The sequence below is a fragment of the Sciurus carolinensis genome, chromosome 2 (genome assembly GCF_902686445.1).
Source record: "Sciurus carolinensis chromosome 2, mSciCar1.2, whole genome shotgun sequence".
Classification (NCBI taxonomy): domain Eukaryota; kingdom Metazoa; phylum Chordata; class Mammalia; order Rodentia; family Sciuridae; genus Sciurus; species Sciurus carolinensis.
Genome location: NC_062214.1, coordinates 42,277,605 through 42,300,368, shown reverse-complemented (window position 1 = coordinate 42,300,368; position 22,764 = coordinate 42,277,605). Strand labels below are relative to the sequence as shown.

At 41.0% G+C, this 22,764-nt stretch overlaps 1 protein-coding gene across 1 annotated transcript in view; it reads right to left on the bottom strand.

Annotated features, from left to right (window-relative positions):
• Pcsk2 (proprotein convertase subtilisin/kexin type 2) overlaps positions 1-22,764 on the bottom strand; it is a 281,613-nt gene that overhangs the window by 82,454 nt on the left and 176,395 nt on the right. The window contains exon 5 of the mRNA XM_047534334.1: positions 20,605-20,642. Within this exon, the coding sequence (XP_047390290.1) occupies positions 20,605-20,642 (38 nt within the window). The remainder of the gene's footprint in view (positions 1-20,604; positions 20,643-22,764) is intronic.

The window sequence follows — 22,764 nt, the reverse complement described above, 5'->3', positions numbered from 1 at the left end:
TCCATTCCTCCCCTATATCAACATATGTGGGCATGTCCCCTATATCTTATATACCCTGTACTACCACATACCACATATTCCCCATGTCACATCTGTGTGAACTGATGTCTCTCTCTCTATTCCTTCTGAGATCTTTTGCTAGTTGCATATCCAGGTCCATATTTCTCAGGGCATGGTGAGTACGTGCAGGATCATAGGTATGGATTATATCTATTTTTATGATGGTCCTATTTTTATGAAAAGCGAGTTTTTCAGTTACAGTGGTAACATACAGTTAACTTTAAAAATGATATATTAAGTTAAAAGAACCATTTGATTAAGTGAAAATGATTAAATAAATAAATGCACAGTGGGTCACAAGATTTCGTATTTAGAAAAACCTCATCTCTAGTACTATTCCTCGTTAGCTATTAAAGACACTCTGAGCAACTTGGTTGATCATAGTAATCAAAAGTGGTGATTTATTAAGCACCCATTGTCACTCAGGATATAATGAGCCCCAAAGTAGGTATGGGTCTCTGCTTGGGATGGAACATCACTGATCCTGTTACTAAATATATTCCTGTCACAATCTTTGTAACATCTAACTCTCCATGATGTGTGAAAAATCTGGGCATCCAATTAATTTCCGGATCTGTACTGTGTGCTTTCTGATTAAGCATCATAAATGCTATTCAGAGCATTCAGGTCTGAGTTCCTGCTGATGGCGGAGGGAGGTGTATGTCTCTCTGATGATTCCACCTCTGTGCTTCCCAGTGACAAGACCCCTTTCAGGACTCTACTGCTTGGTCTTACCAGGTGCCTAATGAGGTCTGTGCTATTCGACAGTGTTTTCATCTGCTCTTAGAGATATCTGGGTTGTAGACATCATCTTAAGTGCTTCTGAGTTCTGTTTTGTTTCCTCCAGAAAGGAAGAGGGGAATTATATTCAGTGAGTATCTCCTAAATTCAGGGTACTTTAACTACATTTTTTTTTCTTTCTTTTAAGCTATAACAGTTCTTTTGCAAATGAACTTCCTCCCAGAAAAGTCCCCCTGTATTTTCTCCCTCCTTCCATTTTTGTCCACTCCCAATCCATCTCCATAACAGAAAGATCTTTGAAAAACGCCAAATCCAATCCCTGTTATCTCCCATTTCCTTCGAACCCACATAAAACTTCCTTTTGATTTTAGGATGAAGTTGCAAATTCTTATGGCTCATGATCGGTTCTTTTTCTGCTTCTCCAGTGTTATTTCATGACATTTTCTTCTTAGATATGTTTCTCTCTCCTACACACACACACACACACACACACACACACACACACACTAGACTGTCTCAGACCATTGAAAGAACTGAGCACATTTCTGCCTCGGGACATTTTTACTGGCTGCTTTTTGCTGCCAGACACCTGGCTAACTCCTCCTTATCCCATTAGGATAAGGAATCAGTTAGGGATCTCTTCCCCAGGTAAGCATTCCTCCACTCGCAGCCCAGATCAAGTTCCCCATGTGAAACACATTTATAGCACTCAGTATTGTTCCATTAGCAAATCACTGAAGTTATAAGTAAGTGGTTATGTCTGGAATTATTTCTATTGAGTCTATTTTACCTTCCAAATGCAGAGGTCATCGAGGGTAGAAACTAGGTCTGCTTTGTTCATCAGTCTATCTCTGTCTCTAAGCTGGTCCTGGTATTCATGACCTTGAATATAGTAAAATTGATACTAGACGGTTTATTTGTTCCCAAAGAGTGAAACCTTACCATCTAGCTTGGAATTCTCTTAGTACAGAATCTCTTACTCATCAAACCCAAACAGGGCCACACAGTGGCTCCTTAGTGCACAGTATGATCCACTGTGGCATGGGGAAAATATTATAATGTATTTTTAGCTTGAAATAAAAAATATTTATTTTAGTTATTGTAAAATTTACCCTCTTAGCTATTTGAAGTGTACAATTGCATTGTGTTAAGTACATTACTGTACTTGACAAGCAATCTTCAGAATTTTTCATCTTGTAAAAAAGCAACTCGACATCCATTAAACAACTCCTCCTTATTTTCTGCCACACCCCAGTCCCTGGCAATCACCATTCATTCTATCTCTATGAATTCCAGTGCTCTAGATACCTCATATAAGTGAGATCATACAGTTTTTGCCTTTTTGTGATTCACTTATTTCTCTTAGCATAATGTCCTCAAGGTTCATCTATGCTCTAGCATGTGACAGGATACTCTTCCTTTTTGAAGGCTGAGTAATGCTCCGTCACATGAGATACCACGTTCTGCTTATCCATTTACCTGTTGACAAATCTTTGGGTGATTCTACACTTGGCTATGACGAATAGGTCTTCTATGAACACAATGTGCATTTTAACTTTTAAAATACTTATTTTTATTTCATCCTTTAGAATCGTCTTCCTTGGACATGTTTTACGATGTACTTGGTAGCCCATCATTATGATAGCAGTTAATATACTGTGTGAGTGAATAGCTCTCCATACATTGGGAGAGAATGCTGAATTTTTATCGTATGATGTGTGATTGAAATCTTTAGAGACCTCTGATTTTGTAGGCAGGCAGAGCAGATGTCGGTGGATGCCCCACCCATCACTCCTTTCAACACATATTGATTCAACTTCCGGGGTCAGCATTTTGTCTATCTCTGGGGACCCATCAGCTCATAATCCTGGCAGCCCTGAGGGGTCCTTGCTTCCCCCTCCCATTTTGGTATCAGTCCTCAATGAATGATTGGTGGGAGTTGGCGTCTTAACACCCCCAAACCTTTTTCCTCAGGCATTCTAACCTGTATCCTAGGGTAGCCCACAGAACTGGCTCCCAGGTGCCTGTTGGTGACTCGCTGGCTGTGCACCCTGTGCTGACTCTCTTCCTGGTTTCACTTCCTACTCCCCTACCTTTGCTTCCTGACACCAAATCCCAAATAAACTGCTGGTCTAAGAATCCATCTCTCAGTGTCGGCTTCTCAGGGACTGTAAACCGGGATATAAATGCATGCAAAACCCTCGAAACTACTCAGCTGCAATGATTAATGTATGGAGGATCATGCGTAGAAAAGGAGCATAGCAGTGACTTACTGTCTGTCATTCTCAAAAGCAAATTAAGTAGATTTGAAGTACTTGACAATTTCATTTCCTTACAAAACCAATTCAGTTTTTGCCTCTTAATCAGTGCTTTTATTGGAAGGGAGGAGAGTTTCATAAGGTCTTACAGTTACCACAGAGAAAAGGCCAATTTTTTTTTAGCTTACAAATGAAGAAGCTGTGGCCCTGAGACGTTTAGCATCTTACTAGAGGCCACACAGCTAGAAAGTGTCCAGCTGCAACTGGACCTGCACTGAAGCTCTCTGGACTTGTATCTTTTTTTTTTAATTATTTTTTTTATTTTTACAAACTGCGTTTTGATTCGTTGTGCACAAATGGGGTACATCTTTTCGTTTCTATGGTTGTGCATGATGTAGATTCATACCATTCGCGTAATCATACATGTACGCAGGGTAATGATGTCTGTCTCATTCCACCATTTTTCATACCCCCTCCCTCTCATTTCCCTCAATGTAAAGTTTCTCCATTCTTCTCTCACCTCCCAATCCCCACCCCTATTATGTATCATCATCCAGTTATCAGGGAAAACATTCGGCCTTTGGTCTTTTGGGATTGATTTATTTTACTTAGCATGATATTCTTCAATTCCATATATCTATCTGCAAATGCCATAATATTCTTCTTCTTTATGGCTGAATAATATTCCGTTGTGTATATATACCACAGTTCCTTTATCCATTCATCTATTGAAGGGCATCTAGTTGGTTCCACAATCTAGCTATTGTGAATTGCACTGCTATAAACATTGATGTGGCTGCTTTACTGTAGTATGCTAATTTTAAATCCTTTGGGTATAAACCGAGGAGTGGGCTAACTGAGTCAAAAGGTGGGTTCATTCCAAGTTTTCTGATGATTCTCCACACTGCTTTCCAGAGTGGCTGCACCAATTTGCAACTCCACCAGCAACGTAAAAGTGTGCTGGACTTGTATCTTTCACCAGTTTCCTATGTCTTGATGCACAACTGATTAGATTAACAGATTTCAGCAGACTTTATATTAAAGGATCAAACAGTGAAACTTTTAGGCTTTGCAGGCCCCTTAGTCTCTTTCATAATTTGCCATGATAGCAAGGAAGGCGCCACAGATAAGGAGCAAACAAATGAGCGTGACTGTGTTCCAATAAAACTTTATTTACAAAAACAGGTGGCCAGCCTGTGGGCTGTAGTTTGCCAATCCCTAGGTTAGAAGAGATAAAAGTCCTTTTAGTTTTTATGTTTAAAAGGAATACTTTAATTTTTAAGGCTTTCTGTATAGCTTTTTAGTATTTGTCAAATAACTTATTATTTTTAAAATAATATCTAGTCACTCAAACATAGGTTTTGGTTTTTCCTTGTTTGTGGTGCTGGGGAGGAACCCAAGGTACATGCATGCTAGGCAAGCACTCTATCCCTGAGCTACACCCCAAGTGCCTAATATAGGTTTACCTGTGCTTTTCTTTTGATCCCCAGAATTGCTTATGGGGTGCTAAGAAGTATCACTGCCCTTTGTCTTCCCCCTCATATCACTGTCACGTCAATCCCGCACATTGGTCCTGCCAGGCAATGAGGATATTGTGTTCTAGTTCCTACTCATAATTCACAATGGCATGCACGAAGAAAAGATTTCTCCCCCAAATATTGAAATGAGAGTGTATTGTTTTCACTGTGTATTAATTACTTGCAATTGGGTGTTCAATATTATTTTCTATATTAATATCAACACAATGGGATGAGTCTAATTTGGAATGATAAAATTCATTTGCATTTAAATTGATATTTTAAACATTTCCCCGAGAGGAACTGGTAGCATCCATGATTATAATTACAAGCATTGTTTCCAAGGCAGGTTTGTTTTCCCTTGGAATGATTTGTAAATATGGTGCATCGAGTTTAATATTAATAATGATGACACGGATACCGTGCTTCCCCAAGAAATCCTGTGACTAGAGCTCCCATATTTTGGGAATTCCCTTCCTTTAGTGGAATAATGGATAGGCAAAGTTTATTATCTAAGAATGCAGCCATTTATATATTTTCCTTTTAACTTCCAAAATCTTTTGGATACTTATGCTAATATATAAAAATCTAGGTTAATTTTTCAGTTTGAAAATGCATTATTATGGTTTAGTTATGAGGTGTCTCCAAAGACTCATGTGTGAGACAATGCAAGAAGGTTTAGAGGTGAAATGCTTAGATTCTGAGAAACTTAACCTAATCAGTGCATTAATCCACTGATGTGGATTAACTGGGCAGTAATTATAGGCAGGTGGGATGTGGCTAGAAGAAGAAGCTCATTGGAGACCTGACTTTGGGGTATATATATTTTGTCCCTGGTGAGCAGACCTTTCTCTGCTTCCATGTTGACATCCTGATCTGCTTTCCTCCACTGGGCCCTTCCGCCATGATATTCTGCCTTTGCCTTGGGCCCAGAGACATGGAGTTGGCCATCTATAGATCAAGACCTCTGGAATCATAAGCCAAAGTAAACTTTTCCTCCTCTATCTTGTTCTTGTCAGGCATATTGGTCATGGTGACACAAATCTGACTAAAATGGACATGCTTTGAGAAATGGAACGGTTATTGTAAATTATGTAACAAGTTAAAACTGCCGAAACTTCCTGCGTTGTCTCACATGTGAACTTTTGGGGGACACCTCATGTCCAAACTATAACGGAACAGGATGCTAAAGGTGGGAACAGAGAAGTGGATATGGGCTAGACTGGAGCTAGCAAATTGCCTTGTTGAGGGGAAAGAGGAAGCAGGAGGAGACAAGGATGGTGTAAGTGTTTAGGAAATTGTGTCCATGACTGCGCCACTTGTTGAGAAGGGGAACTGGAAGGGACCAGGCTGAATGAAGTCAGTGTGAGAGATGACTGTGTGAACCAGGGCAAATCACTCACCTCTCTGATCTTCAGTCTCTTATCTGTGAGAGGCAGACAAGAAAGTACCCACTTTGTTTGTTTAATATGCACTTAAATCTGAGAATGCATATAAAGCACAAATCTAGGAGCACAATAAACAACGAGCACTGGATTCCATAATCCTGCTGTTCAGAAGAAGTCTATAGAGATAAGAGGGATCAAACAGTAGGGGCCAAAATATCAACACCAACACCAAAGCAAGAAGAAGAGGCAGAGACAAAAACAGGGATCTCACACTCCGTTAAGCAACAATCAACTCTCTATGAAAAGGGAGATGTATTTGTGAGGTAAAACAAGTAAGCCACCAATCAATACACCCCAACAAAACTGTCATGTAGCATGGGAAAATTGTGACGACTTGAGAGTGATTAATTAAGATGTTTATGAGCCTTGGCTGTGATCTTATGCACAGAGTATATATTATTTGTTTGAAGGTGCTTGGTAAGAATCCCAACAAGGTACTGACTGTATCAAGTGACTCAGTGTCCACCAGGTCATCACACAGGCACCTACACAGGGACTGTCCTTTCTCACTGAGTCTTTTGGAACACTGTTGTGTTAGTCAGATTTTCGTCACTGTGACCAAAATACCTGACACAAACAACTTAAAAGAGGAAAAGCTTATGTTTTGGTTCATGGTTTCAGAGGTTTCAGTTCAATTCAGCTGGATCTGAGGTGAGGCAGGATATCACAGGGGAAGGGCAAGATGCTCACCTCATGACAGCTAGGAGGCAGAGAGAGGGAGAGAGAGAAGCTAGGGACAAGAAACAGTCCCCAAGGGGACTACTTCCACCAATTAGGCTCCACCTGCCAACAACCTCCACCTCCTCCCAGGATTCTGTTCCAATTATTAGTCCATCAGAGAGATTAATCCACTGACGAGCTTAGAGTCCTCACGATCCGAGCCCTCCCCCTAAGTTCTACCTCTGGACATTGCTGCATGGGGGACCCAGCTTTAAATACGTGAGCTTTGGGGGAACTTTCAGATCCAAACCATAACAATTCTCTGCAAGTTAGAGAGAGGATATATGTGTGCATGTTTGTGGGGTGTGGTGAAGAAGAGAAGAGAGGGGGGCCCACTATCTGAACCAGAGTCGTTTCAATACCTTTCACATTCTGGGGAGTCCAATTTGGATTTATCGATAGATCAAGAAAGACCCGGGGTTCATTTTAGCAGCATGAATCATCATTCGACCCTTTTGATTCTGAAGACAGTCAGAATCTTTTTGGGAAAGACAATCACCCTCGTTTTATAGATGGGGAACCTGAGAACCCTAAAGCTCAAACAAGGTGTTTTTTTCTTGCAGTGATTCAACGGGAGTCCTTGAACTAGTGCACTCTGAAGAGCTGAGATTTACACTAAACCCTTTATTTTAAAAATTGGCAGCGCTGGAGCTATAAAACATAGCCTTCTCCTTCCATAGCTTAATGAAAACATCTCCCACACAGTGTAATGCATCTTATTCTTCTCCTAGCAGAGCACTCGTTGTGGAGAGGTTCTGTTTGTGCCTCACTGAGAGCGGAGGACTAGCCGTCGGACCCGGTATGATGTCAAGGATCGTTGCCAAGAGCCCAGCCTTGGCTTCCTGTACTTGGCTTTGGGTTTTAATTATTGGTTAGTAATTAAGGGTTCTTTCTTTGTGAAAAATAATTTCCCGTAGGTCGGGAGCCAGCAGGGTTACCATGGTGGAGAAGCTAATCTCATTTCTACGTCAGAGATTCTCTCTGCTTTGGCCAGGTAGGATGGAAAATTTTGAGACTGCTCAAATATAACAAGGTCAGGATTCTCAGGAGCCATGTCTCAGTGAAGGCTTGCAGGGAAGTGATTTATTAAGGATGGGCGCTTGGCAGAAACCAGTAAAGGAGTCTCTAGTCAGGACAGAATAGGGTAGGAAGTCAAGCCAAAGTATCATTTCAGGCAAAGTCCTGCAGGGGATGCTGAAGGGTTATTTACACCTCTGTGTTTTCTCAACCTGAGATGATTTTCATACTCCACAGTGAGTCATAGGTTATAACTGCCCCCCTCTTCCTCCATCTTCCCAGCCAGTAATATGAGTTGAGTCCTTCTCATGCTTTGAATTTCTTTTGCCCCCTCTTCTATCTTCACACCCCTTTCTGAACCAGGCTGCTTTCCTCTGTCACTTTTGAAGAAAGTGGGATTGCATTTGAACCACTGGGAGAATCTCCCTACCTGAGTCAACCTTAAGGTCATAGACAAAGTGCCTTTACATGTGCCATGTAAACTAATGTCGTCTCAGGTTTCAGGGCTGAGGATGAGGATTTCTTTGGGAGCCATGTCCTAATCCCTGTCAGCCTGGTCATTCTGCCATCCTGTCTTCCCTTGGTCTCAATGGGCCTCTTTCTCCTCAATCATTGAGAATAAGCCTCTTGATTTCATTCATTCATTTGACAAATAGCCAATGCAGCATCAGTTATATTTCAGCTCATGTGCTAAACATTGAGGATATGGAGCGTAATAAGGCTGGGCATGTCCTCACTCAGGAGGACAGAGTGGCAATGCCCAGGTGGGGCATATGCGGGTGTCTGCCAGACCCCTTTCCTGGCTAGGCTGTAGCTCTGGGAATGTTGTCTGCTGGAACCTCATAGCTCCCCTCCTGAAAATCATCTTTGGGCAAATGAGAGTCACCCATTCTGGGAAGTTACCCATGAGCACTTCTTCAAGGGCAACTTACTGACCAATACAGGGTTCAAAAGCCTGGTTCTCTTCCTTAGGAAGAAATCTGCTTTGTGACATGACTCATACCCTGAAGTCCCCTGAGGGATGAGGCCTGGGTGTGACTCCTGCAGAGCCCATACCCATGTCCTGGCCCTCTTCCTTCCTTCTCCTGAGAGTTTTCAACCAGTAAAACCACTGTTTTAGGAATTCTCATCTTAGTCTGCTTCCAGGAGATCCATCCTTAGGTAATTAATAATAATAAGCAATTTAATTTCTTTCACAAAAATTGTCAGTCTATCTCTGATGTGAGTGTGTATACACATATTTGTATTTTATGACAATGAGGAAGCACAAGTGTCACGCCTTCCATACGCTTGTGAGCCTATGTCTAACCAGAGTATATTTATAAGGTGAAATTCAGGACTAAAGTAGGATTCTTCCAGCAGGTAATAGGTTAAGTGCTTGTGTTCGGCTCTATCTGGGACCCGGCTTAAAGTTGAATTAAAAAGCAAACCACAGGAGGCTATTGCTTGTGAACTCGGGCATGCATTTTAGTAAAAGAAAGGTAGAAAATATAAAAACTTAGAATAACACACTAATTGATTCTTTAGTTTCATTTTCATAATTTGGTCTGTGAATTCATTGTGAGTCCTTGAGGCGGGAGGAGGGTAAAGCATGGACACCTTGGGTTTGCAGTCTTTCTCTGCTGAATTTCAGCTATGCAATTTTGGGCAAGTTGGGCAACACTTACGGATGGTGTTTTATGGAGCAGTTACAAGAGCTTTGTGGACATTACTTAAACAAACTGATCACAATCACCAAGAAGGAGAATGCAATGGTTTGGATGTTGAATGTTCCCCAAAAGCCCATGTGTAAAGACTTGGTCCCGAGGGTGGTCCTATTAGGAGAAAGTGGAACTTTTAGAAGGTGGGTGGGGCCTAATGATAGGTCTTTAGGTCATTAGGGATGTGCCCCACCCCCCGCAAAGATTGTGAGACCCCAGTCATCCTCCCTCTTTTTTTCTCTCTCCTTTCTGACTTGAAATGTGACCACTCACTCCAACACATTCTCCTACCATTAATGGCTAAAACAATGGGGTCCACTTAATCTTGAAATTTGAAACTTCAAAACTGTGAACTACATAAACCTTTTCTCTTTATAAAGTTAGTTGCTTCGGATATTTCATTGTAGTAATGTGAAGCTGACTTAGTCAGTAGTATTGTTAACCCATTTTACAGATGAGGAAATTGAGGCACAGAGAAATTAACTTACTTTGGTTCACATAGTTGGTAACAGTTGGGAGGAGGTTTGAATTCAGGGGGTCTGGCCTTTATCTCTCACACTAAATTTTCTGAGCCTCTTGTTATAGCAGGATTTTTATTTTTGAAGGAGCCCTATATGGTAATAAGTAAGAAGCACACATATTTTTGAGATAAAAGCAAACATAAAAATATAAAAATAGAAGATTGTTCTATTTTTATTAATTCAGAGAAAAACCAAATTGCTCAGTTCAGGTTCAAAATATCTACTATAATTAAGAAAGTGATACTAATTTCCTACTGCTATATAGCAAATAAGCCCAAACTTAGTGACTTAAAACAACACACATTTGTTTCCTCAGAGTTTCTTGATATGGGTTACCTTGATTCTTTGCTTGGGATCCCACCTGACTGAAATCAAGCTGTTAGCTAGGGCTGAGATCTCATCTAAGGTTCACAATTCTCTTCAAGTTTACTGGTTGTTGGCAGAATTCAGTGACTTGAGTTTTCAGATTGATGCTCCTAGAGGGGATATCATTTCTTTTACAGCACTTCTATTGGTAAAATAATTCTGGACATAATTAATGTTATAGTTGGGCCTGTTCACATCATGGAGTCTCTTCAAAGCCTACAGGTGAGTCTCTACTGCTTGAAGTCTTTATGACTTTCTCCTTCGACTCGCAGACCCTTTTTCAAAGAACTCACCACGAAGAAGAATCTCTTTGATTAACTTAAATTCAACTGATTAGGAACCTTCATTTTATTTGAAACAACCCTTTTAATTTTTCCATATAATGCCACCTAATTGTGGTAGTGATATCACATCAAACATTTATAGGTCCTGCTCACACACAGGTGAATATAGAGTTTACATCAGGAGGTGGGAATCTTGGGAGCCATTTCAGAATTCTGCCTATCACAAAGACCTTATCTTGAGGGAAAACAATTGAGGCTTTTAAAAGTGAAGAATGGGACCTAGTTGAAGTGAAATCTGTAGTCCTTATGATTCATACATAGTTGCAAATGTATATCTTGCATTAAGTGAAATAAACCAAACCCAAAAAACCAAAGGTCAAATGTTTTTCCTGGTAAGTGGATGACAATACATAATGGGGGTGGGGTTTTTCCTGGTAAGTGGATGACAATACATAATGGGGGTGGGTAAGAGAAGAATAGAGGAACTTTGGATTATGTAGAGGGAAATGGGACGAGGGAGGGGGCAGGGGTATGAAAAGATGGTGAGTTGAGACAGACATCATCACCCTGTGTACATGTGTGATTACACAAATGGTAACATCGTGCACAGAGAAATGAAAAGTTGTACCCCATTTGTGTACAATGAATCAAAATGCTGTCTGTAAAAATAAAAATAAATAAATTAAAAAAAAAAGAAAACTCCATGCCTCAGGGTTGATCCTCTTTAATTGAGGCCTGGTCATGGCTTCTTGGTCTTTGTCATGACTTCAAAGAGCAGAACTAAGATGATAGGCCAGGCCTTTGGACACCATCAGATTCATGTTTGTCCTGGCAATGGCCACACCTGGACTGGGCACTACTGGACACACCCTCTTGGACTCCATGGCTTGGTAATAAGTCATGGGCAATCCTTAGAGAGGGCCGCTGCTTTGCTGTGGATTGGTTCCACTGTCCTTCTGGATGAGGCACATGGGTCCAGGAGTCTGGGCAGGCCCACCTTAGACGCCAAGGCACCTGTGCCTTTAAGTAAGTATATTTGGGAAATAAGGAGAAAGGAAAAAGTAAAAACGGGTGATCTCACTCGGGCAGCATTTTTCATGACAGCTGCAGTGAGGAGTCGGTGGTGAATTAATCCTTTGTAAGGTCTGTCTTAAGCCCTGTTGGGTCATCTCATGGTTTTTGGTTCTCTGAGGTAGAAACCCAAAGTGAAAAGTCAGTGAAATGTTTTGCATCTTGGAAATTCAGTGACTGCACGGAATCTGAGGAAACAGGAAGAAACAGTGGTAGTGGAGAAAAGTGATCACTAAATATTTTTATATCTTCATAAATGACTTCCTTGTGGCTTGTCATGTAAGTATTGCTAGACTTTTTCTGAACAGGTGTGCTTGGTTTTAAACTGAATAGAATCCCAACAGTTTTATAGCAGCCTTCCTTCCCTTCCTTCCTTCCTTCCTTCCTTCCTTCCTTCCTTCCTTCCTTCCTTCTTTTCTTCCATCCAACTTTCCAACCATACCTAGTCATTTATTTATAAAAAAGTCTCTCCTAATGATCTTTTTGAGGCATGAGGCCTCCAGCTAATATTCTCATGATCCAAAGAATTAACCTGGTTTTAAAGTTACAAGAGATGAGCCTCTGTCAAAGGCCTGTAGTGAATTTGGGGCAAGGAAATGATTTTTGTGGGTTGCTTTTAGTCTTGGTCTCTTGATAGAAGCAAATCTCCTGATGAAAATCCAAACACCTACTTGTGCAGTATCATTTTGATCAATCTTCTTGATAAATTTCTTTGGTTTACCCACCAAAGAAACAAATTCATCTCTAATGTGGCAAGTTGCTACTAGTTCTTTAAGTTCATTTAAATATCTTTTCTAATTTTTTGGGTTGAATTTCTTGTTCATTTTGCTGCTTTCTGAAGTGAGCTGTGCTTTATTTCCAAGATAGTACTGAGCACATTATAACATAATTCTATATGTACCTGTGAACGCTCTGAGTGCAGGGACTGAATTTTTCATGTTTTATAATACTGGTTCCTCATACTGCATCTTGCACATAGTAGGGAATCAAGAAGGGTTCCTTAAAAGTTGATAGGTTCAATGGGACAAAATATAGCAATTGAGCAATTTGGAAAAATCGATTGATCAGATTTTTTTTTTCTGTTTTTTGACTGTAGTTGTAACTCTAGGTCCAAATAAAGAATATCATTCATCAAACAAGGTTGTATTTTTTTTCTTGTTTTTATGCCAAGTATGTCCCTGTAAAAACGGACATGGATTGAATCCGGTGATGGTTGTTTGATTGATAGTCTATCAAAATAATTTTAAAAAGTTCTTACTCTCAATATTCAATCTGGCTTCCTGGTGATAAATAAAGTGTACTATTTTCTAGTCAGCATTCACAAGTGCAATGAAAAAGGCCACCCTTTCTTTTCAATAAGATACGAAGGTTATTTAAACCCCAATTTCATGTGCAATATTAATGTGCTTATTTAAATATTAATAGGTCTAAAAGCCTGGAGCAATGTATGTGATCAATACTTCATGGCATCTGAGTCATCCAGGGCTGAGAACTGTGCCCATCTCCAGCAGTCACTCTTTTATCATGGAGGCCATATGCTACCTGGATTTCTGGTGTGCACATTGCTGCCGGGCACAGAGCACTTCCTTTGGGCTCAGTGCTGGCAGCCCTTTAGAGCTCTCCACAGGCCCCTCTTCAGAGACAGTCACCTGTCAGGACCCATCAAATGAATGCAAAAGTGCAAGTCCTTAAGGATAGGCCTTTTTGTCTTTTACAACCATGTCTATTGGCAAAATAATAGGCCTGGAGCATTAATAATGTCACACATTTTTAACTGAACCAAAGAGTTGAATTTTTCCACTACCATCTGGGATCTAATTATATTTCTTCCACCTTGAGCAGTTCCAGATATTATAGAAAAGAAACAGCTTGTGGATATCTACATGTAGATTACCTGCCTTAAGGATCATATTATCTCCAGGCCTATATTCATGGGACATCAGTTAGGGTCCATGGTCGTCTATTTTTTTCATCAGTGTTATGCCTAGGAAATCAGACCTTCTGGTATTTAAGTGTCACAAAGGGGGACAAAGGCTCCAATCCTGATGACAAGGAGGAGGGACTGCTTTTTGCAAGAGGGCCTCCATCTTTTAGCTCAGAAACTTGGATCACCCTCTAGGAAGCTCCAAGGTCCTGTGCTGAGAAGCTGCCCAGATTAATGTGTTCTTTCTTGAGTGCGGCAAATATGGAAGATTACGTTGACTCCAGCTACACCTCCTTCTCTAGACCTACATCTTCTGCCATGAGGTTTTGTAAAACCTCCCTAGAAAGGGGTGAAGTATGTTTCCTAACCATTGACAGTGGATTGAGTCTTATGATTTGTTTAGGGCAATAGAATACATAATCCTCCATCTATGGTTTTCCTTTCCATGTTTTCAATTACCCAGGGTCAGTGGCACTCCAAAAACATTAAAAGGAAAATTCTAGAAATACACAATTCATAAATGTGTACTATTGTGAGTAGTATGATGGACTTTGGCACCATCCTACTTCACCCCATCTAGGACATGAATCACTTACTTGTCCAATGTATCCACTCTGTATATACTACCTGCCTATTAGTCACTTCTTAGCCATCGATGTTATCTCATTAACTGTCACAATGTGCAGTGCTTGTATTTAAACAACTCTTACGTAGTAACGGAATGCTGCATCACACTGCCTGTATCCATCTCAGTCCCTCTCAACACCTGGCATCCTCACAAGTAGAGTGGGTGTGGTACCATATTTTAAGAGAGTGATCACATTTGTGTAACTTTTATTATAGAATTTTTTATAACTGTTCTATTTCACTACTAATTATTGTTGTTGAACTCTTACTGTGCCTAATTTAGAGATTAAACTTTATCGTAGGTGTGCGTATATAGGGGAAAAAAACATAGTGTGCAGTCATGAGGAAGTGTCAGTGTGCCAGTTCAGAGCTGAGGCCTTAAATGGCCTTGTGTGTTGTTGCTTTGTGTCCTTTATATCTCTGGCATCACCATTAGAAGAGCATGCCCAGGCTAGCCCACTGGACCCAAGAGTAGGATGAGAGACGGGTGAAAAGCTGCCCTAGCTACCAGAACCTGAGCCCTGCCACCAAGTTGCCTTCAGAGCCACAGTCAGAGGCAGAGATGCCCAACTGAGACCTGCCAATACTCTCCCCTCTGATTTACCACAATTATCCTTTTATTCCAAGATCCATGATAGGAAAGAAGATGTGGATTAGAAATTTTTGCTTCTTCTGGGGCATCCTTCCTCATCATATCCCTGACTATGAGCAATAAATCTTTCTCCCTTTATCTTCTCATTGCTTAGATGCTATTTTCCAAGGCCTTTGAGGTTTATTTTGGTATCCTCCTCTCTGGTCTTAACTTTCCTATCCTCACAGTCTTATACTTAGCTTGATTGATCTGTCTTTTTTTCTTTTGATAATGCTGAACTTACTGGGATTTACATTGAGCAATTGCATTGGTTTCTTGAGGGATGCTTCTTCTGTTTCTCCATGAAGATAACCCCAATACAAAGAAGACTCTCCTTGGGTTTTATAGACCCACCAGTCATTTCTTTATCATTGTGGCTATAGCAAAGCAGGGCTTCAAAACAAAGCTGGAGATGCCCTGCCTCACCACTCCCATGTTGTGAAAGCTGCCATCCTCAGTCACTCTCCACGTGTTCTTGAAGAAGTACCTTCTAAATTCCATAGACTTAGCAGAACCCCTGGGCTTAGACCATTTTCCATGAATACAAGCCTGCAATCCTCACTGGACAGGGAGCTACCCACTCAAGAGATGAACAACCTCCTTGTCTGCCTTCCCCTAACCTGTAAGACATGTCTCACACACTTGTGTCCTTACTGACCTGCAGTCTCCTCTGGAGTGTAGCCGCATCTTAGTGATCTCTCTTCCCCTGAGCCTTGCATGTGGCGGACTCAACACAAAATGATGTACTGAGCTACAGAAACTATATATTTTACTTGGTCTAAAATAGTCTCTTGGGCAATACTCATTCCATATTACTATTATAATGGAAAAAGGAGAATTTTAATTATTTGGAATGGTGAATGGTTACCCGTGAGACTGGATCCCTCAGATTAAATTCAATCATAGAACAATAGGGTCATAATACAAGTGACTGTTATTATCCTTCTCTCCCAACACACAACAGGCTCAATGTGGATTTGTTGAATCAAATTAACAGTAACAACTTACGTTCATATATTGATTTGCAGTTTTCAAAGTATTTTAATTCTCAGTTTAATGGAAAGAACACTGAACTACTGGCAGACTCTGATCCCTCTCTTTTAATATATGGAGCAACCAGCCTTTGAAAATAATTCTGCTGTGGAAACATTTTGCCTGGTTTGATTATGAAGAAATTTTTCTGAAGAGCCTGGGGTAGAATTTCCACTTCTCATTGAAAATTAATCAGTAACAAGAAGGAGTTTTTCTTTTTCCCAGCGGAGAACATTACTGTTTCTTATCACCTTTACGAGGTGACCAAGGCATCCTTTCGTGCGGATATTGCTGTGTACCCTTTTGCAGGGGAAGAAGTACGTGCTGTGTTATGAAAATCCCCTGGGGCCAACCCTCAACCACTGATTGATGGAGTTGGTGTACAGATCCCCTGGCTCTTCCAGCAAACCCATGCCAGGTGAGATCACTCTGGCACACATATTCTACACCATCTCCCAGATTTCCCTGGTGGGTTTCAGTTTCCGCTGCCCACAGTGATAACTTGTCTGATAATGCATTGTTTATTGACTGTCTTCCTTTCTCTGTCTCATTCCTTGCTTCTCTACCTCTGCTCCCTAGAATCCCTTCCAAATTAACTACTTTTGTTCAAACCCTTGTCTCAGGGTCGGCTACCAGGGAAACCCAAACAAAGACTTCCCCAAAGTACCTTTCTCTAGAAGGGAACTGGGCTAGCTCATCACATCCAAGCCATTAAGCCACTTAACAAGGTGTGACGCTGCCTGTTAATCCTTTGCTCACACAATTTTCAAACCCATCATCGTCTACTGGTTTCATTGCTCTCCTGGGCAGGTTTGCTCCACTGCCATTCTCGTTCTATTAATGTTAGTGTAAAATTTTTAATTAAAAATAAAGAAGATATATGTGGTTAGTATCTTCAGTCTCAACTCTATACAGAGCATGAGAGACACTGTGACTGGTGAAAACCTGTCATTTTGGTCTCTCTACTGAGGAATTAAGAATGAGGTGTTTGGATATTCAGTTTTATCATGGGTACCAAAGAGACAGGAAATGTTTGCGGCATGTGTACTGTCTATACATGCTTTCTGTTTGGTGAATGTTGAAGTTCAGACCTGCTATGGATGGAAATTTTCAAGATGCATATTTTTATGCAGAAATCGCATTGTCTATTCAATTATTGAATATCATTTAGATTAAGGTTAGGATAGACATTGTCTCTTCAACAACATCCCTAGTCAACAGCCATCAACCCTCCTCTTGAACATTTCCAGATAATTATGTCCATTTGTTTATTGATCCTAATCACCAGACAGTTCTCCCTTTAACTAAGCCAATATCTCTCTTCTGCAGTTGCCACCCATTGTTGGAAATTTTCTTGGGAAAAATTACTGAACAAGATGAACGCCTCATTCCACAGGAGAATTTAAAATATTTGAAAACATACTTTAACATACCTCTTAAGTTTTATTTTTGTTCCAGAATAAACTTTTCCAGTTCTTTCAGCTCTCCTTAACAGGTTATGGAGTCCCTATTCCAAGCATCTGTCATGCTCTCTCAGAGAATGAGATACCTATTGGAAACACCCTCATTGTCCAACAATTGGGGATCAGAATGCTTAAGTAACTAAGGCACGAGATAGTACTATATAGCCCTTAAAGTCATATTTTTATAAATATTAATATTAATAGTATAAAAATGTTCATGATATATCAAGTGGATGGGTCAATATTATATATGCAATAAGAGTCCAATTTCATTAAAAGTATACATATAGGAATGATTATTTTTTAATTAGAACAATTGCTTTTAGAAAAGGAATAAAAAAAAAAAAAAAGGGTTTAGCACTCAGAGCCCACAGAGTTCTCGAGGTATGTTTCTGAGATTTTGCTGATTGGAGGGAGCTAGCATTCTTAATTTGGAAGCTTCCTTTCCCAATTTCAGATGAGGGTTTTGGCAGATGAATCATACTGTCTACTAGCATTGCACATACAGCTTATCAAAACCCTGGAAGATTTTTTCCCTGTGTAAATTAGTATCCCTTTTTAATTTGGTAACTGGAGTTGGGAGCAGGCTGCCAGGAAATACCTGGGCTGGGGTGCAGGGGAGGGGATGGGATGGTGTGGAGGTCCGTCATGGTGGTCTTGGCCTTCATGGGACTGGACTTCATGTGCAGTAGGGAGGTTATGCACTATCAGCTTTCCAGCCTGATGGACAGCTCCCCAACCTTGGGTCTTCTGGTGGCAAAACAGAGCAATGCTGGTTTGGGAAAGTGAGTGGAACCTTATATATCTGCTCTGGGAGATGCTGGGGCCTGGAGATGGAGGGAAACTTGGAAAATACCAATGCTTCTGGGAGTGAAGGGCAGCACTCCCAAGCTGGACTCTCTGACCCTGCAGGTCAGTATCCCTCCCACCTCTCTGTGAGGTGGGATATCAGAGCCTTGGAAAAGTGCAACACAAGCATTCTCAGTCCCCACTTCAGACATCTGCAGGGTTCTGCAGTCGTGGAGGATGCAGAGGAAGGAGGGTCAAGATTAGGAGGAGGCAAAGCAGGACTGCACGGAGGCAATTTCTTTAAGAAAGTGAGCGAACAGACTCAGCTCTACTCCATGGTCCATGTGTTTTAGCAGTGGGGCAGGGAACCATGGGGACAGGGGAGGAGAAGGTGCCACCCACAGGACCACTGGGGCAGACTCTGCCTCTCATAGTCAGTTTATTATCTTCTCTGTAGGAGCAGATTATCATGACTGGGAACCGTTTTGGTTTACCTTCTGCCATTCCTCTCCAGGACCATAATGGCTAGACTGTGCCAATGATCAATTTCACCTTTCCTTAATATTGAAAAAGATGCTGTTCTCAAGAATACAGTAACAGCAAATGCTGGCGAGGATGTGGGGGAAAAAGTACACTCATACATTGCTGGTGGGACTGCAAATTGGTGCAACCACTCTGGAAAGCAATATGGAGATGCCTCAGAAAACTTGGAATGGAACCACCATTTGACCCAGTTATCCCACTTCTCGGTATATACCCCCCAAATTGGCATACTGTATTGATGCAGCCACATCGATATTTATAGCAGTTCAATTCACTATAGTTAAGCTATGGAAACAACCTAGGTTTCCTTCAACAGATGAATGGATAAAGAAAATGTGGTACACATACACAATGGAATATTACCCAGCCATATAGAAGAATGAAATTTGGCATTTGCTGGTAAATGGATGGAAGTGGATACTATCATGCTAAGCAAAACAAGACAAACCCAAAAAACCAAAGGTTGAATGATCTCTCTGATATGAGGATGCTAACACAATAAGGCGGCAGGGAGAGAATAAAAGTTCACTGGATTAGACCAAGGAGAATAAAGGGAAGGGGTGGGATGGGAATAGGAAAGACAGTAGAATGGAATAATTGGACATTACTTTCCTATAATCATAAATGAATACACAACCAGTGATACAACTGCAAGAATGAGGTCCTAATTAAAATAAGTTATACTCCATGTATGTACAATATATCAAAATACACTGTACTGTCATGTACATCTGAAAATAACAACAACAAAAAAGATGTTGTGCTCAATTTGGATGCTTCCAGATTTATAAAGACCCATGCAGTCAATATAAAAACAGTTGCCCTGTTTCCTGATGCCCACAGCACCAAACACATGAAGAACCCCATTTTCATTTTGCAATGTAGATGCACACACCCTCTAGAGCAAAGGACCCAGAATGTTGACCCCCAAACATTTTTGCTTTTTAACCATTCTTTCTCCTTTTTAAGCTCTTGTTCTCCTAAACATAAGTCTCTTTATATACTAAGATATTTTTTATCCTCAGATCTGGAGTTTATAGGGGAAGGATGGCTTAGTAATAGTTCGGATAAAATTTTAAGCAAACACACCAATGCTTGCACATTGTGCTCTCTGCGGTTGGAAAAAGAGATCGATCATGTTTAAAGAGCTTGCAGGTTTCACCAGGAGGGCAGTGTCTGACTTGCTGGGTCAGAACTAGAGTGTGTGGTTCCAACCCAGCTGCGTTCATGTGATTTTCTGTTAACAGTTCTTGTGATGCTCAGTGTCATGGGGAACATTGGTGTGAAGTGATCATAAGCAACACAAAGAATAAAAAGAATAGCGTTCTTACTTTCATAAAGTGATGGTTGTAATGTGAGTTGCTGCAGTTTTTGGCATTTTGCCTTCATTTTTGTCCAGCAAGTGCCCAGATGGCTCGTTTCCACCTTTAATCCAGTGTTGTCAGCCAGAGTTGATTCAAACCTTGCCAAGTTCCTCTCTTCTGCATCCCTCCCCATACCTATTTTGTTGGCATTCTCTTCTTTCAAATTGCAGGTTTCTTTCTTTTTTCCTCACATAGACACTGCCTTTGCTTGCTGCCAGTCCCCATGTCTTGTCATTTGCCTTTGGCTTGAGCCGTATCTCTAACAAGATAAACTGTTCTACTGAGTGTGTGTGTGTGTGTGTGTGTGTGTGTGTGTGTGTGTGTGTACGCATGATGTTGGGGTATGTGCATGTTTCTGTGTGCATGCATGCATGTCTGTGAGTGCATGTGTGCATGTTCCTGTGTGTGCATGCATGTGTTCATTCATACAAGCTCCTGTGCATGTGTGTCCATGTGTTCCTAATAACCAGAGGCACCAGAGCACTTAAAAGCACACATTACCCCCCGCCAAAGTCAGCTTGTACTTACATAGTTGGAGGCCAGGTCTGGGTGGAGATAGTCAATTCCTGTGAAAAGAACAACACAGGAACCAAAGGTTAATACCGGCCACGTATCCTCAGAAAAGCTGTTCAAGCAAGTGTCCTCCTTTGGGGCTGGCACCAGGAGACTTGCCACAGCTGGTGGTGGAGTGAGCACCCATCTCGAGCCCCCAGCCTTGCCTTTTCCATCTGGGTGAAGGCAGGCTGCACCGCTCAGTGGACAGGCAGCTGTTCCCAGACACACTTCAGAGGAGTGAAGCCAATTAGAGCCTGAGGCCCAAGGATAGCACTTCTGAATAAATGTCAGTACTAAGGGGCTTAGTGACTGCGAGATGGATGACTCGCCAAAGCAGTGATCTAAAAGAGATTTGTAGAAATCCTGACATTTCTAAAGCACAAACTGGCATTTCTTCTGAAATGAGACTGGCCCTGGGGAAGAAAAGTGATGATTATTTAACAGGGCACGGACAGCAATGGATTAGGAGAGCATACTCGGGCATGGAAATAAGAAGAGGAACATGGCTCAGGGAGAAAAGCCATTAGGAAAGGGCAAATGATTTCTAGCGAGGTGTTCCCGGCTGGGACCTAATGCCTGTCTCTACACAACGTGGCTTTCCAGGAAGCTGGAGGCTTCAATTCTCTCAGCAGGAGTCCTGCACTTTCTCTTGAATATGGGCCTGTCTTCTTGCCCACAAGTCATTCCAAGGCTAGAATTATATCTATGAGCACTGCTGAGTTCCATCAGACACTTGGACCTTAGGCATCATCGTAGAATATCAAGGACAATTGAAATGCTCTAATTTGGATCTGCAGAGTCATGCAATCTTTGCATCAGTCACACCACATCCAGGCTTCTGGGAAACAGGACAGGTTCCAGAGACTACCAAGAATAATGGTTGCTAGTGTAGATATTTGGAACCAAAGACTAGTTGAACTCCCAACCACTTGGGTAACTGGAAGCAGAAATTTAGGCAAGTTGCTTGGCCTCTCTGCACTTGTTTTCTTCTTAACAAATGGAAACAAGAACAGGTAGGGGTTAAAGAAACTACTGAATGTGATGTGCTCAGTCCAGCAGCAGGTGCATTTAATAACTATACTGGAGCTGAGCGAGGTGGTACATGTCTGTAATCCCAGCAGATAAGGAGGCTGAAGCAGGAGGATCTCGAGTTCAAAGCCAGCCTCAGCAAAATAAGGTTATTAAGCAACTCATTGAGACCCTGTCTCTAAATAAAATACAAAACAGGGCTGGGGTTGTGGCTCAGTGGTTGAGTGCCCCTGAACTCAATCCCTGGTACCAAAACCGACCCCCGCCAAAAGCAAAAAAGCAAAAACCAAAAACAACCAAACTATACTATATAATCCTTACAAGCTGCAAGTATCCTTAAGTGTCTCCCATGGCTGGTATCTTCTTTGCATGCATAAAAAGACCATGTTGCCTTTGTAACTTTGCCCTGTAAAATGACTGGTACTGGGATGAAAATTTCTAAAAGTAGTTTTATTTCATTTTCTTCTGGTTATATATATAATTTCTGGACTGGGAGCAGCCGAGTATAACCAGTCACTTCCCACCCATGGTCAGGATAACCTCTCTTTCCATTTACCTCCCAAACTTTGCAGAAGCAAAGACTAATATTTTTAAAAGTTGCCACCCCTGTTCTGAACCCTAGTTCAAAGATAGCCAATTAAGGTTGGGAATAAGGATAGGCTTGTAGGCCAACAGATTGAGTTCCATTCAAGGATCAGACACTGTCGTACTGATATGGCTTTGGCTAATGGACACTATCTTTCTCTCTGGGCCTTGATTTCCTCATCTTTGAAATGGGATGATTATTTATCTTGCAAAGCAATTCTCAGGATTAGAGACAATTCATTGGAAGTTTTAACTTGTGTTAAACAATCTATTACATTTCTTATCATCATCATTAGTATCATCATCCACAACACTAAAGTAATGTAGACTTGGTTTTAGAATGTTGTTTTGAAATTAAATTGTATATATTTGTTGAAATTGGTTACCATTGTTGGGAAGAGATTTTTGTAACAGAGATAAACTAAAAGAAGACACACACACACACACACACACACACACGCACACACACACACACACAGATTTTTTTTTTCTAACTAGAAATTAGTTTTCAAAACATGT